The following is a 14,507-nucleotide window of genomic DNA, read 5'->3' as shown; positions in this document are numbered from 1 at the left end:
TACTTACAATTAATAAAATTTGACCTGCTTTTGCCTACTTAAGAATGCTTTGCCCTACTCAGTTTTTGAAAACAGTCCTTTTGGTTCAAGTTGAAAATGTAGGGGTTCAAAGTAGAAATATAGGTAAAACAATCTTTTCAGTTCCACAGTTTCCTCAAAGTCCAATGCATCTTGCCAAAACTGGACTGATTTGAAGAGAATAATATTGGAATTTGCTATGCAGAAGGGCAGTTTAAAAGGAAGAAAGCAGTTTTATTTTAACCAGCTTTACTAAGCTCTAGACCTAGCTTTATTTATACTGCTTCATTATTTGCTTCGGTGCAAATTTAACTCCTTGAAAGCTCACCATATGCCCAATTCAGCTCTCAGTTACACCAAAACAATTATAACCAGGCCCTGTGCGCTAGTAAAACAAAGCCGAGCATTTGTGTTGGTGTTCTAAAAAAGCAGGGTCAAAGTCCAATGAGTTTACAATATATGTCTTTTTGAGAAGTTCAGGTTATTGCTGCTGCATCCATACAGAACTTATTATCCCATCTCCTTGCTAGATCAGCCCAAATTGAGGCAAAAAGGGGTAAACAGATGTGGTCTGTCTGAACTACGGGTTTTAGTGGGTGCCTGGAATTGGACTACAGCACTCATTACAAGAAAGCTGGGCTGTTTGCTCACTGCAAATGAAATGCTTTTGTATTATGGCAACCATGGCCGTGGGGCTTCGCTGAACTGTCAGAATATAAAAAGATTAAGGTTATCAAAAGATGTCATAAAAAAAATATTACTATGTCTAGATTAAGGGAGAAAAGAATGAGTTACATCCTTTATTGTTTTCTGCTGCTGTTTCTTGAGAAATGCAATGGGACAAGTCATCTAATTAGATACATGCCACACTTGCTGTTCAGACAGGTCAAAAGCAGTGTCTTCCAGAAACTGTCATCATTTGAATGAGCTAATTTCCTCTCATATTTTCAATAAATTCTCTAATAATTTTCTTTTCTTCCCACCATAGTAAGAGTTTGGTAACAGCTGCAACAAGCATTGAAAAAAAATAAAATCCTAGCCCACGTAGGCAAAAATACGGAGGTGAAAACAGCACATTACTTCTCATCACAAGTGGAGTAAATTGGAAAACGGAGGTGGTTCACGGCAAGCTTTCTGTGCAAATCACTGTAATCTCATGCACTGGTCCACGCAGGATAGTGCTGGAGCTCAGAAACTTGGTGGTCTCCTTCCTTCCTCCAGACTAGTAACAGCACTACAGCAACGAGCAACTGCTACAGGCAAACTGACCTATGCACATCTAGTCCCAGTCTCTGAGGGAGTCTGCAAAAGACGTTTCAGAGCTCAGTAATCAGTAAATAAACAAATACATCTCTAAACAAAATACGGTGCGTCCAGGTGCATTGTGCAATCACAAACAAATTATTTTGCTCTGCTAGCTTCAGCCAACCTAAGAACACGTACCTAAAACTTAATAATCTATTCACGAAGCAAGAGCATAAAGGCTGAGAACACCAGCAATACCAAAATTCAGAACAAAGGGGAAGGGAAGATGCTGGCATTTCACCATGCTCCCCAAGTCTTTCCTTGTGTCAACCATATGGGCTGGAACGTGACTAACACTGGTGGATGCGCTATGGGGAAACACCCGGGGAGATGCTGCAAGACGCCAGGTCAGAGCAAGGCAGCAGGGAAGAGCCATCACCGATGCCCGCGCTCCCAGGGGGACAGAGCAGGAAGGGCTGGAACGTGACCTTGTCCTCACTTCTGCTCCAGCCAGCAAAGCTGAACTGACGTAAAGAGCACACTACATCCTTACGAGAGGCACAGAGCTATCATTCCCTTGTAAAATCCTTGGAAGAAGTTTTGGCTGAATCAATCAGAGTTTCTCTCGGGGCTGCAACGCAGACTTTCCACTCCCAACACTACAGGTTACAAAACAACGACCTATCTTTGAGTTTACCTTTTGAGATGCTTGTCAAAAGAGTCTTGGAAGATGGAACAGGATTAAAAAGAGTGGCTGCTGAATTTTCCCTCCCTGCTGTTCATCAGTATTTACACCACACCATTTCTCTCAGCTGCCTTCAACATCTTTACATGTCTGTTTTCCACTGTGCGTGGTCTCCTAATGTTCATCCTTCTGGGAGATATAACCATTAAAATCTATTTCTCTTATAAGTAGCCCTTTTCTTTAATTAGCTTAGTTACCTTCCCTGGACCTTTCATCTGTCATGACCTTTTAGAGATGAGGTAAATACGCTAAGCGTGTTATTAAAGGCAAGGACATACCATTTAATTAACGAGAAGAGTAAGTTTTCAATATTATTCTCTATCCTTTTCCTAATGCCGATTTTTGTTATCCCTGCTATGCTTATTGAAGATACACTTATTGATTTGTTTGAAATTATTCCTAAATATATCCCTTGAGATGTTATACTAATTCTGTACATTTTAAATGTGATTGAAAAGCCTGAATTCTTCCTTTCCGTTCAAAAAGCTAATGTCACAGTGGCATAAAATGTAAATTATCTGGCAATGGTCTGTAGGGAATTCTGCCTGACGTGATTTCTATTTTTTTCCTTTGTTGTGATATTTCTGGTTTCCCTCCCAATTCTTCCTTGACTTGCTTAACCAAATTAATTTGCATTTCCATCCACTGCTGAAACTCCTTCATTTGTCTGAGTTTTATGCGTACGTATGTGTACATATATAGTTATGTGTGTGTATATACGCACATTGGACTGCATTTGTATCGCTTTCGAGCGATTCCTATGGCTTCACAACTCTTCGCCAGCTTTAATTTGTCATCATAGCCAAAGTTTCAACCCTGCTTTAGTAAAGTCAGCGTCAGATTGGTTTCATTTCAGAAGGAAGCCAGAACCAATTTTTCACTTGAAAATTATTTGAAAGACTTCTGAGCACAACAGGTTGGAGGAAATTAATTAACCCTTACAAAATCCAAACTAGTTGCACCAACCACGTATAGTTCATATTGACACTTAACAACTCTATTTTTAATGATTTTCATACTGATTTTTTGAAATATGGTTCACTGGTCTGTCATTTCTAGGACCTATCTTTACTACCTTTTTTTGTCTTTCTAGTCTATTTTTGGCTGTCCTCCAATATCACTGCCACACACAGTGGCAAATGATATATTTTAATTATATTTTAGTTACTTCATTCTCAACTTCTTTAGTGTTCTTGGATTTGTATTAGTCCTGGTGATGCACTGCAATTTAGTATCTTGATTTGCCATCACCTCTTTTTTTATTCCTCTATTTCTGACCATTCTTCAGTTCCATTACCTGTAAAATGTAAACCCAGGACAGGTATTTCCTCATTGCCAACAACAGAAAAGACACATGCTGAAAAATGAAGTTCTGTGAAACCTTTTTATACTCCTTGTCTTTTCCTGTCTGCTGAAACCTCTGGCCCTACCTTAGCTGTTCTTCTCTTACTGTATCTAAATACTCGTGTAACTACTTGCTTGTTACTTCTCTTCTGTCAGCTCAGGGCAGTGAGCATTCGTCCATTCACAAGTCTGATTTCCCACATGCCAACACAACGCTGCTTTACCCTACAGACAGGTCATCCTTTAGTGGCAGCTACTGCAGCTGTGGATCTGCCTTGAACAGAAGTTTTCTACAAAATCCACCTGGCAGTAGTGGTAGCGGTATGCGTAAGTCCAGAGGCAATGAAGAGAGCAATCACAAGATGTACACATTTAAAAATTGTACAGTGAGTTAGAATTATAAATCATTTAAGTGCAAGTGATCTCACCCCCTAAATTTTCTTAAATACAGGCAAAATGTTATCACATCCATCTCTTGTTGTATTAAAAACTTCAGGGTAACAAAATTTACAAAACTTTTAGACATGCAGATCTTACTGGAAATATAATATATACGACTTCTCATTTCGAAGAGGAGCTTAATTACAGGCTCGCCAGTGAAAAAGGTTGAATGAGTTTCATCCTAGGCTCAAGTAGGTCATTTAATAAAAATTGTCCTACCAAGTCTATACAGAATATTTATATCTAAAAATAGTCTTTACTTGAGGTTAACTCTAGCATAGATGAGATTTATTAAGTAAAACGTTCGCTATAGATAGACCCTGAAGTTGAAAAGCATCCACATACACAACTAAATGGTTCAAACCCTACACTTCAATTTCTACAACTAGCTTTAATCTCTGTAGATGTACATAATAACTGTCAGGTTTTGCAGCTTGTAGAGATATTGAATAATCAATTAGAAGCCTGTACAACTGTCTGTGATAAAGTTGATCATCGCCAAGAAAATCCATTTGCATCCAGAAGAATGCTCAATGCCATAACTTGTAACAAGTCTTCCTGGATATTGGCAATGCCTACCTGGATAGTTTATGTTTATAAAACATCAAAAAAATACTTTGCTAGAGGAAATGCAAGGTTTTGAGGCTCATCTATTTAAGTAGAACAAAAAGGTAATGTAAGAAAGCTACCGAATCACTTTCAGTGCTGATGTAGGACAATGCAAACAACTCTCATGCACCAGCTACTGTCTCCTCAGATTTCTAAAGTCAGAGAAAGTCAGAGAGGCTTCTGGCAGGTTTAAAACAACGTATACAAGATCAGAACATCATTTATGTCCTGGAAAGCTCTGCTCATTTTGGAAGCTATGTTGATCAGGGTCAACCTACCCAAGAAGGAACAAGAGATTGCTGTGATGCTCTGTGGTGCACGGGAGGCTGCGGAATCTGGTAGGGTCCTCCTGGAGAGTGTTTCCTGCCACACTGTCTCATGGTCTTTCTCCACATCTACCTCATTTATATCTCTCTTCAACATTTGCCCTGCTTGTTTTGTTCCTCTTTTACCAGCAAACTCTAAACAGGTGTATCCTGCCTACGGGGAAAGATCAGGACCCAAACAGCTTCCTTCAGACCAAACCTGGCAGCTGCCGGTTGCCTTCTTTCAACAGGAGACCAAAACTCATGGTTCAATGTCAGCTAATTTTGATTTATTTCTGTAGTGTAAAATGAATTTATTATTTATATATATTTTAATGAATCATTAACTCCCACATTTGTCCAGCACTAGCACTGGCCACCTTCTCATAGGGGCCTGTGTTCATGATAAGCCCTTTCTACATGGAGTCTTTCTGTGTATGGATGTGTGTAATCTCTCTGGACTGTCTCCTTTCTGTCTAGAATATTGAACAAGAACAATGGTGATCACTCCAAAAGTTACTGAAAGAAAAAAATCTGTGTCTGTAAAAAGATCGGAAAAAGGCCCATTACGCTGCACTGATGCCTATCAGCCCATTTTAGCACCAACCCGCTGGCAAATACCTCATTATTTTTCACTGATTGCATACTTACGTAGCCACAGAAATGACACGCAGCACCTCTGAAGAAAATCAGGGCTGAAGTGTCTGAGCTGGAGTGCCCTACCAGGCTGCACCACAACCGAATCCAGCGCAGCGTCACTGACAAGATGCTCAGGGTAAGACACCGAAGAACCAAGTTCACGAGCGCCTGAGTCTTCTCGGCAAAGGTTCACAGCAGCATCAGAATGAAACTGGGTGGTCTTATTTTGGATCACTGGAAAGATCTTGGCTTTCGAGCTACAAGCCTGGCCTTTACCTGGGGAGAGCACTGAATCTGTCATTCTGTCTCGTTGCACGCATGGGATGGATATATCAGTACTAGGTTTTGTTACGTATTGCTACAGCCTATTTAACCTTTCTAAAGTCATGTTAACAGTTTCTGGTTTTACTGCAGCAGCACTTTAAAATGCTCCCTCCTTAAAAATTTGCTCTCTTTGGGTCATGTTTCTTTGGAAAATTCTAGCTCAACATTGTCCCCAAGAAATCTCAGATCCTCATCTCCCTTTGCCTCTCTCCCGCACACACACGTGTGGAGATGGCATCTTACATACGGCCGCTTTAACATTTTTAAATTTCAGGACAGAGTTATTCTCTTTATTCATGAACACTTCGCTGAATGCCTGCATTAAGAGTTGCCAACTAAACCGGTTTTGTTCCATCTGCTATGACCATTTTCCAGCACTGCCTGTCTGATTCACCAGCATCCCTCCTCGCCGAGTCCATCGGGAGGTCTGCGAACGGCAGGGCAGGGGCTGTGGGTAACCAGAGCAGATGAAACTCTGCAGACCTGAACAAGGGTTAAGGAAAATGTGGTGGGCAGTTAAAACGCGACGAATAGGGCAGAGCTCAAATACCGCTTCTGAGCCTGGAAGGTGCATTTAACGGGACTGTAAACTACCACAGAATTGTACCTTGGGATAAATTATTGCTCACCCTCAGCATCACCTTTCTGATACTTACTGCCATTATGTGTTGGCAGTTCAGTAGGCTACAGAGCTACCAATATGTATTTGAGAAACACTTTTATTAGTTTTTTATACTGATGGCTACCAAAACGGGGAAAAACGCAATGAAGCAAAGCTGCATATTTTTAGATTGCTATAAAATGCCCTAAAATAATGAACAATTTAAAACATAAAATAATTTAAAGCACCATATTCTGACATATAAGCTATTGATACTGTGATCTGTTTCTTCTGTTGTTAATAAACAAAGTCATTTATACAAAGTCAAATGAACTATAAACTCATATGTCCATCTACTATTCCTCACCGCTAACAGAACAAGAGGTGGGCTGGGATACGGCCTGTTCCATAGAGCTGACTGGCCTGTAATTTTAAGCCCTAAATCCTGTAATCAGGTTCAGTAGTACAGCCTTGCACCTGCAGAGAGCCGCACTGGTCTGCCAGCGGCAATCCAAGAGGGACCGGATCCTCCTGCAGGATCTAAAGATTTAACTAAACTGAACAAAATTTGGTTTCTGAGTGAAAGTTCATTCTATGCTTATAATTGGAAAATATAAAAGACGACACAGGAAAATTCATACATTTGGCTTGTGATTTCATTAAAGTCAGCGGAGTCATTCCAAATTAATAATGGCGTAAAAGCAACCCAGACTTGGTCTTTAATGTTATATTCTATTAGTTTGCTAATACCGCATAAATTCTATATTTGAGACGTATCCTGCAATCATCTTGGCCCTTCTTTTTTAAAGGAAAGTTCTGCTTAGAATCCGCTGATACAACTTGAGCCACTGTTTTGTAACTCATTTTTAAATCAAGACTGATTCTAGGACCCATATTTGTGTCTATGGACGACATCGAGCCGAGAGTAAATAAAGTGGTGGAAAGAAATTTGTTTTCCAGTTGCCAATCAATAAATAGTTCCTGTTAAAGAACTATGCAGAAAATACACATGAAAAATTCCACCACAAAAATTGTATATATGGTTGGAAAGGATATTATACCAGAAATGTTAGTTCCACGTACACTGACGGATTGTGAGTACCAACCATTAAAAGTCAATACTGTCAGCCATTTGGCATATTTGTTGGCCTAACCACAGTGTGTCTAGGCTAGGCACAATTTCACTGCTTTCATAAAGTTCAGCTTGGGCTTAATGAAAGAAAACCTAGGATGATAACAGTGGCAATCTGAACAGCTGCAGAAGTGAGATACTCGCTGAGTGGCATGTAGGAATAGCTTACAACATGTTGTCCCACTCTGGACCCAAAATGCCTTTTTTGCAGGGGATGTTGTTGCCTGGTGACCAAAAGTGCATCTCCTAGGCCGCAGAGGGATGTGAACATTCAGAAATTGATTTGTTCCTGTTGCTCTTGAGGAGACCATACCCGTAAAATAGACTAAGCCAGCACATAATCATCTATACGTTCTCCTTGCTGGCATGTTTAAACTTCATACTCAAGATAGGCCTGTGATTGTGAGCTACTTACCAACCAGGCAAGGGAAAAACAGGGTAACACCTCGTGCGCTACTGCCCACAGAATATGAAAGCAGACCAAGCCTCAGCTACTGCGAGACTGCAAGACACCCTTGCTTCAATTAAGTCTGTGTTGTACATCTAGCCTGTTCCGGTGCAACCTCCCAGTTGCTATCAGGCTCTCTTTCTTTCATTAGAATCAAGTAGTTAATTAGCCCCAGCCTGTCCTCTCTCCTTCTCTCTTTCCCTTTAACGCAGCAGTAATGATGTCTAATTACCAGCAGCAGTGGATTACAGCACCATCAGGAGCAAATCTCTCTGGCTGACAGCAAAGCTGAGCAGCAAATCTTAAAGCTTCAAGGAGAGAATAATTCCTAACGAAGTATTTGAATATTTGCTTATTTTTGACCAGCTTGTGACTGTAGAGTCCAGCTTGTAATTTCATCCATCCTGTTACTGCAGAGGGAGCGCTCATGCTGCCAGCTGTGATTAATTTTAAATTGAAATTACTTTTACCTATGGTGAGATCAGGTGATGGACAAGAAGAGGGAGAGGATGAGGGAGAGATTCAGAGTTTGAGGATCTGGTACTGTTCGTGGCTCTCTCCGCAGACTGGATGAGCTCAAATGTATGGGATAACAACGAGAGAGGGAAAAGAAAAAACAACAACAACAAACCCCAACAGTGGGGATGTTTCTAAATGGTCATAAATTAATAAACTCTTAAATAATTAGTAAGAGTTAATGAAATGAGAGAATGGGCTTTTAAGGCCTACCAACAATTGCTGCCTCATGAAAATCCAGTCTTTTCCCCCCATAACTTCTCGTTCCTGGCTGGGTGAAAGCCTAGGCCTTTTGAAGTCAGTAAGAGCTTCACCACCGGCTTTCTCCGGGCCAAGGGCTGCATCCCTGTTCTGTCAAACGAGCTGTTTCAGAGCCTCCAGTGCCTGGCAGGCGCTGCCCCTGCCCTGGCAACAGCTCATACAAACCATTGCCACCCGAGGGGTCTACTGAAATAATCCTCTGCCTTTTGTGATGGGACAGTGACACCAGATGTGTGGGTTTAGGAGGGGGCAGCGTTTGTTTCTGCCACAGTATGAAAGTGCTGAGTATCACCTTTTCTCATTTATGCTGGACAACACATTTATGTTGGCCAGCATGAGGAAATTTCTCCAACATGTAAGACCTTTTCCGTAAGGGTTTATAAGTCATTGTTCAAGTAACATACAGATATTCAGGCGTTGCTTACAGATAGGTCATGCTAACTTTCCATTCTTGATTTTATTAGCAGGCATCCCTATTTTATTAGGACGTCTGCTAGGTTGCTTAAACTATCTAAAGATGGTTACTTCTATATGAATATAAAGATATATACAGGGACATAGAGACATTCACAGTGCAGGATATGATTCCAAATGAATCAATCTAAGACCAGCAAGGCGCTCAACCTCTGACTGAAATCTCTGAAGGAAAAAATAGAATGAGAAAAATTTTGATTATTTGATCTGAAAATAAAATAGAAGAGGGTGTGCAAGGTGGGAGTCCAGGCTCTCATGGGCTAGCAAAGGTGAGAGAAAACAGACAAGCTGCTCATCACAGAGTCGTGTGTTTCACAGGCCCGGGACAGCACCTAATTTTTAAATTCCTTCTTGTAAAATTAAGGTTAGCCTTTTTATTTAGTAGTGTAGTCAATGTAATTTAAAAAAATACTTGATTTGTTTACATTTTTGAACTTGCAGTGAAAAGGATAGTCTTAGGAATAAAATATGGTGCCTACCGGCTCTCCAGAATTATTATTCCAGTAAGCAGAAGAGATATTAAAAAATACTGAGCTAATTGGACACTTCTGCTTTAGATAACGTTTTTGTTATAAATTGTATCTACAGTACCCTCTGGGGTCAGCGATTAGCAGTCGGTCATCTGGCGGCAGAACAAAAATCGGCCAAATAACCTGAATCTATAGGCAGACCTAGAACGCTTCGGTGAACGAAAACCACAGAGAGGGAACAAGCTCTGTCCAGGGCTCCTCTTTCAGTCTTCGCATCTGTAAACTCCTTAAAACGGATTTCCCACCCCTGCCTCCTCGCAGCCATCACGGCGCCGATGACAAGGGGGCAAATACGAGGCGGCCCCGGGGGAATGCCCAGGTTTATGACTTCAGCGAGGCAGATTTCCCCGGCAGCTACGTCACAGCCCAGCCCAGGATGCTTTCCGAGCAGCCCCCTTCGCTGCGCCACCCAGCAACCTTCCCGTTAGGTCAGAATAAGCTGCCACTCCAAAGGGAGAAAATAATAATAATAAAAGAAAACAAAAGGAAAAAAAAAAAAAGAAAAAAAATAAAAAAGAGGGAATATCGCTCACCCAAGCCAAGCCAAATGCCCAGGCAGGAATATTTTTAATTGCCGGGTTTCCTTTCGCGGCTCCCCCTCCCCGCCCGCCCCACGCACAGACAAAAGAAGCTCAACTTGCGCGACCCGGAGCGTAAGAAGTCAGAATAACGCCACATCAAGGGAGTTCAACGGGCAAAACCTACTTGCAGCCGACCCCGCACCTCCCCCACCTCCCCGCACGGGAGGACCCTCCTGCCGCTCCCGCCGCCCCCGAGCCGCGCAGCCACGCCGCGGGCTGCCGCATCGCCGCCCGGCTCCGGGGTGCCCCTCTCCGCATCGCGGCTGCGGGATGGGGGGCGGGGAGGTCGGGCAGCCCCCGAGGGCGGCACGGAACGGCACCTCCGGCCGCGCTGGTGCGGAACCCCGGCTCTCCCTTTGTTGAGCATCCTCTCTCCCCGCCGCCGTTGCCATCGCAGCCGGCCCTTCGCAGCCAGCCGGCTAACGATAACAATGTATATACATATATATAAAAAGGAAAAACCCCCCAGCTGATATCCCGGGGAACCCCCCCCATCACCGACCGTCGCCAGGCCTGGCCCTGCGCCAGGCCGGCTCCCCCCCCCCCCCCCCCCCCCCCCCCAGCGCTGCCATCGATCAGCCCGGCCGAGCGGCGGGGGCCGCTGCCCGGGGCGGCGGGGCCCCGCACAATGGCCGGAGCGGCGGGGGAGGCGGCGGCGAGGGGACAATAGCCCACCCCGACCCCGCCGCGGCGGCCCCGGGGGGGTGCGGGGGACACACACGGGGGGACACACAAACGTTACACGGCGGAGGAGAAGGACGTGCGCGCAATCGCTTTAAACGGAGAGGACCCACAAAGAGCTCGGCGGTGCGCGGTGTGACAGGCAAACGCGACATGGTGATGATGACTCGGGGAGGGGGTGGGGGGGGAGAGGGAGGAAGGAGCCAACTGTGGCTGCCGGCTCCCCCCGCGCCTCTCGCTCCCGGGAGCGGAGCGGGGCTTGCGGCGGCCGACATAGAAGAAGGAAGACAATTCTCTACTAACCGTGGTTTTGACTGGCACGTACAGCACTTGCTTCCCTCCTCCAGCACCACCACTGACCTCGTCCGGGTTGCCGAGCTGGAAGCCTTTAGATTTGACCCAGAATTTGAATTTGGCGTTATCCGTGGAGCTCGACTCGGAGCCGTTGAGGAGCTGGACGATCCGGTCGTATTTTTTACGGGTCACCGTCTTGGTTTTTCCCGAGTCCCCGTAAGTCCTGAGACACCAGTCTTGAAACTGGCGGTACATGTCCCGGTCGCTGCTCTCCATAATCTCCTAGCACACGCACGCACACATGCACACACGCACACACACGGCCGGCCGGCCGGACAGACGCACACGCCGCGGGCCGGGGAGCGGGGCCGGGCCGCCCCACCGCACTTTGCACCTGTTTCACCCGGCGCTCATGAAAAATGCATCCAGCTCCCAGCCGGAGCGAAGGAGGTCCCGGCGCAGGCAGATCCCAGCGGGTTTTTTTTTTGTTGTTGTTGTGGTGGTGGTTGGGGGGGGGGGGGGGTGGCCGGGAGGGGGATGGGTGAGGGGGGGCAGCGATCAATTCAATAGTGTGGCAATGTTCTCCTTCATTATTTTTTTGGTTGTTTTTTTTTGTTTTTTTTTTTTTTCACAGGAGGCAAAACGGGTCTGGTGGAGGCTCCTCTTATCCTTCCACTGTACGTGATCAGTCTCTTTAATAGTCGTGCGAGGCAGGACTATCCCACTGGCTCCAGCAGCGTCTTACCCGGAGAGGGTTCGGGTGGATAAATAATTAAAATCCTATCCCTCGGCTTAGCGAAGAGAAAATACTGTCTCGGATCCTTCTTCTTTCCCGTACATCAGCTGCACCCGGATTCACCCTGGATAGTGCGGGTGAAGGGGGGAAAAAAAAAAAAAAAAAAAAAAAGAGGAAAAAAAGAGGAAAAAGCCCACCCTCCTCCTCCTCCTCCTCCTCCTGCGGCCCGGCAACCCCCGGCTGCCTTCTGGAAAGGCTGTGCCGGTGTCCGGGCGGGCTGCGCCTCTCCTCACAGCCGCCTGGCCGCGCAGAGCGGAGGAGGAGGAAGCGCTGAAGGGCAAACTGGTCTCGTCGCTCCCCCTTTATTCCAGGGCTGGGCGGCTTCGCTTCAGATATCCCCGCTCCGGGCATGAAGGTACCGGAAAGAAAGAAAGTTCTTACCTGCTGTTTTTCTAAGCCTAACACGTCCGATCCGCGGTTTAAGTACGTGTTTTTAATTTAAGAAAAAAAAAAATAATAATAACGGTCTGTGAGCATTTCACTTCCTCGTATCCAGTCCCACTGAAATCTCAGGTTCCCTTCTAGGAATGTTCCGCTATTTATTTACTCAGCAATCCCAGCAGCTAGAGGAAAAAAGGAAAAAGGAAAAAAAAAAAAAAAAGAAAGAGGAAAACCCAGGCAGGTGGGAGAGCGCCTCGGGCGCCGGGCCGGCGGCGGAGAGCGCGGTCGGTCCCGGGAGGAGGCCGGCGGCGGAGCGGAGGCGGCTCCCGGTGGCTCCACCGGCGCGGCCACGGTGCCCGCACGCACCGGCAGCGCTCCTCGGGCGCGGGGCGTCCTCTGGGCGTTCAAGTAAGTTTGCGGGCGGATGCCGAGCAAACCCCCCCCCCCCCCTTTTTTAAAGGGGGAAGAAGAGGAAAAAAGGAAAAAAAGCAATCTTGATTATCTCCGCCCGCCCCCCCTCCGTGCCACAGTTCCAGTTCACGCCGGAGATGTCGGCGCTCTGCCCGGGGTCCCCCGCCGCGCCGAGCAGGACACCCCCTCCGCGGGGGGAAGCCGAGCTGCCTCTCGTCGCCTCTCCGCGGCCGCGCCCGCCCGCGCCTCCGCCATCCAGCGCCGGGCTCCGCGCCCCCGCCCGCAGCCGGCACCTCCGCGGCTGGGGCGCGCGTCCCGCCCGGGACCGGGGGCCGCGCGCCGCCCCGCCCCGCCCTGCCCCGCGCTGCCGCTCCGCTCCCCGCGCGGCGCCGCGCTGCGCTCCGCGGCGGGGCTGGCGGCGGCGGCGGCGCACCGGGCCGGGCCCAGCGCCGCTCCGCGCCCCCCCCCGCGCCCTGATTGGCCGCCGGGACAAAAGTTTCTGTGGCGACGGCGGCGCCGCGCGGTGACGGGCAGCGCTGTCCCGTGCCGGGATGGCGCGCGCGGCGCCCCCGCCTCCGCGGGCGCGCTGGGGGCGCGGGCCCGGCCGCGGGCCGGCGGGGCGGGGGGGAAGGGGGGGGGAGCGTTTCCATGGCGATGGCTCCGGGCGCAGCCACCACCCCCCCCCCACGCGCGCAGACGGAGCGAGCGGATCAGCTGACGCATCATTAGCTTAGGACCTAATTACTGCTTATTGGAGCAAGAAGCGCGCGCAGGGCCGCGGCGGGGGGCTCCCTCACCCCCCGCCCCCCCGCCCCGGTGCCCCCCGGGCGGAGCGGGGGAGGAGCGGGGGAGGAGCGGCGGCACCGCGCGCTTCGCGCCGCACCGGGCCCGGCGGGATCCCTGCGGGGGCACGTGGCCGCCGCCGGGCCGGGCCCCCCCCGCCCTGTCCCCAGCGCTCCCCGCATCTCCGGTCGCCGCGGGGACCCTGCGGGGGGGGGCGCGGAAGGGAGGCCGAGGGCAAGCGGACCCCGGGCCCGCGCCCCATCCCCGGCCGTCGCGCCGACATGGCGGGGGTCGGGGGGGCTCCGGCCCGGCGCCCTCCGCGGGGATCCTGCCCGCGGGTGGGTTTCCAGGCGCTGCGGGCCCTTGCCCGGGCGGCTGCGGGTTTGTCCTGCCCGGGCTTGGGCGGCGGGAAGCACCCTTCGCTCCGCAGGGAAAGGCTGCCCAGGCCGAGCCCGGTCTTCTGGTGCGGGAAGGGAAGGAAGGTGCCAAGAGAGCCGGGAGAAGGCCTTCCCCCGCGTGCCCCGCCAGACCCTGGGCACCGGGCACGCACCGCCACGCTGTTCCTCCCCTCCCCTCTCCTTTCCTTTCCTCTCCTCTCCTCCTCCTCCTCTCATCTCCTCCTCTCCTCTCTCCTCTCCCCTCTCCCCTCTCCTTCTCCTCTCTTCTCTCTCCTCCTCTCTCCTCCCCTCTCCTCCCGTGTCCTCTCTCTGCTTTCTGCCCCGAAGCACCGCCGCAGACGCGGGCGAAGCCGGGAGGAGGCCGCCGTTTGAAAGCAGCGCGCTGAAGGATGTCTGTGTTGCCAGAACCTTCCCTGGCCCCGTGAAACCCGAGAGGACAAGCTGGCACATCGGGTGGAGAAGAGCAGCGCTCAGAGATGACCTGAGGAGGCCGGAGACTTTCTGTTGGCCACGGGGCCCGTGAATGATTTTGGCAGCCCCGTTCCAGCGG

At 48.7% G+C, this 14,507-nt stretch overlaps 1 protein-coding gene across 2 annotated transcripts in view; it reads right to left on the bottom strand.

The window, feature by feature from the left end:
* NOL4 (nucleolar protein 4) overlaps positions 1 to 13,041 on the bottom strand; it is a 198,917-nt gene extending 185,876 nt beyond the window's left edge. For both annotated transcript variants that reach the window (XM_075416225.1, XM_075416226.1), the window contains exon 1: positions 11,198 to 13,041. In XM_075416225.1, coding sequence (XP_075272340.1) covers positions 11,198 to 11,464 — 267 coding nt within the window. In that variant the 5' untranslated portion in view covers positions 11,465 to 13,041. The remainder of the gene's footprint in view (positions 1 to 11,197) is intronic.
* Between the last annotated feature and the right edge of the window lie 1,466 nt (positions 13,042 to 14,507).

Source organism: Opisthocomus hoazin, chromosome 3 (assembly GCF_030867145.1).
Source record: "Opisthocomus hoazin isolate bOpiHoa1 chromosome 3, bOpiHoa1.hap1, whole genome shotgun sequence".
Classification (NCBI taxonomy): domain Eukaryota; kingdom Metazoa; phylum Chordata; class Aves; order Opisthocomiformes; family Opisthocomidae; genus Opisthocomus; species Opisthocomus hoazin.
The sequence above is the reverse complement of the archived record's forward strand: the minus strand, read 5'-3'. Positions and strand labels throughout refer to the sequence as shown.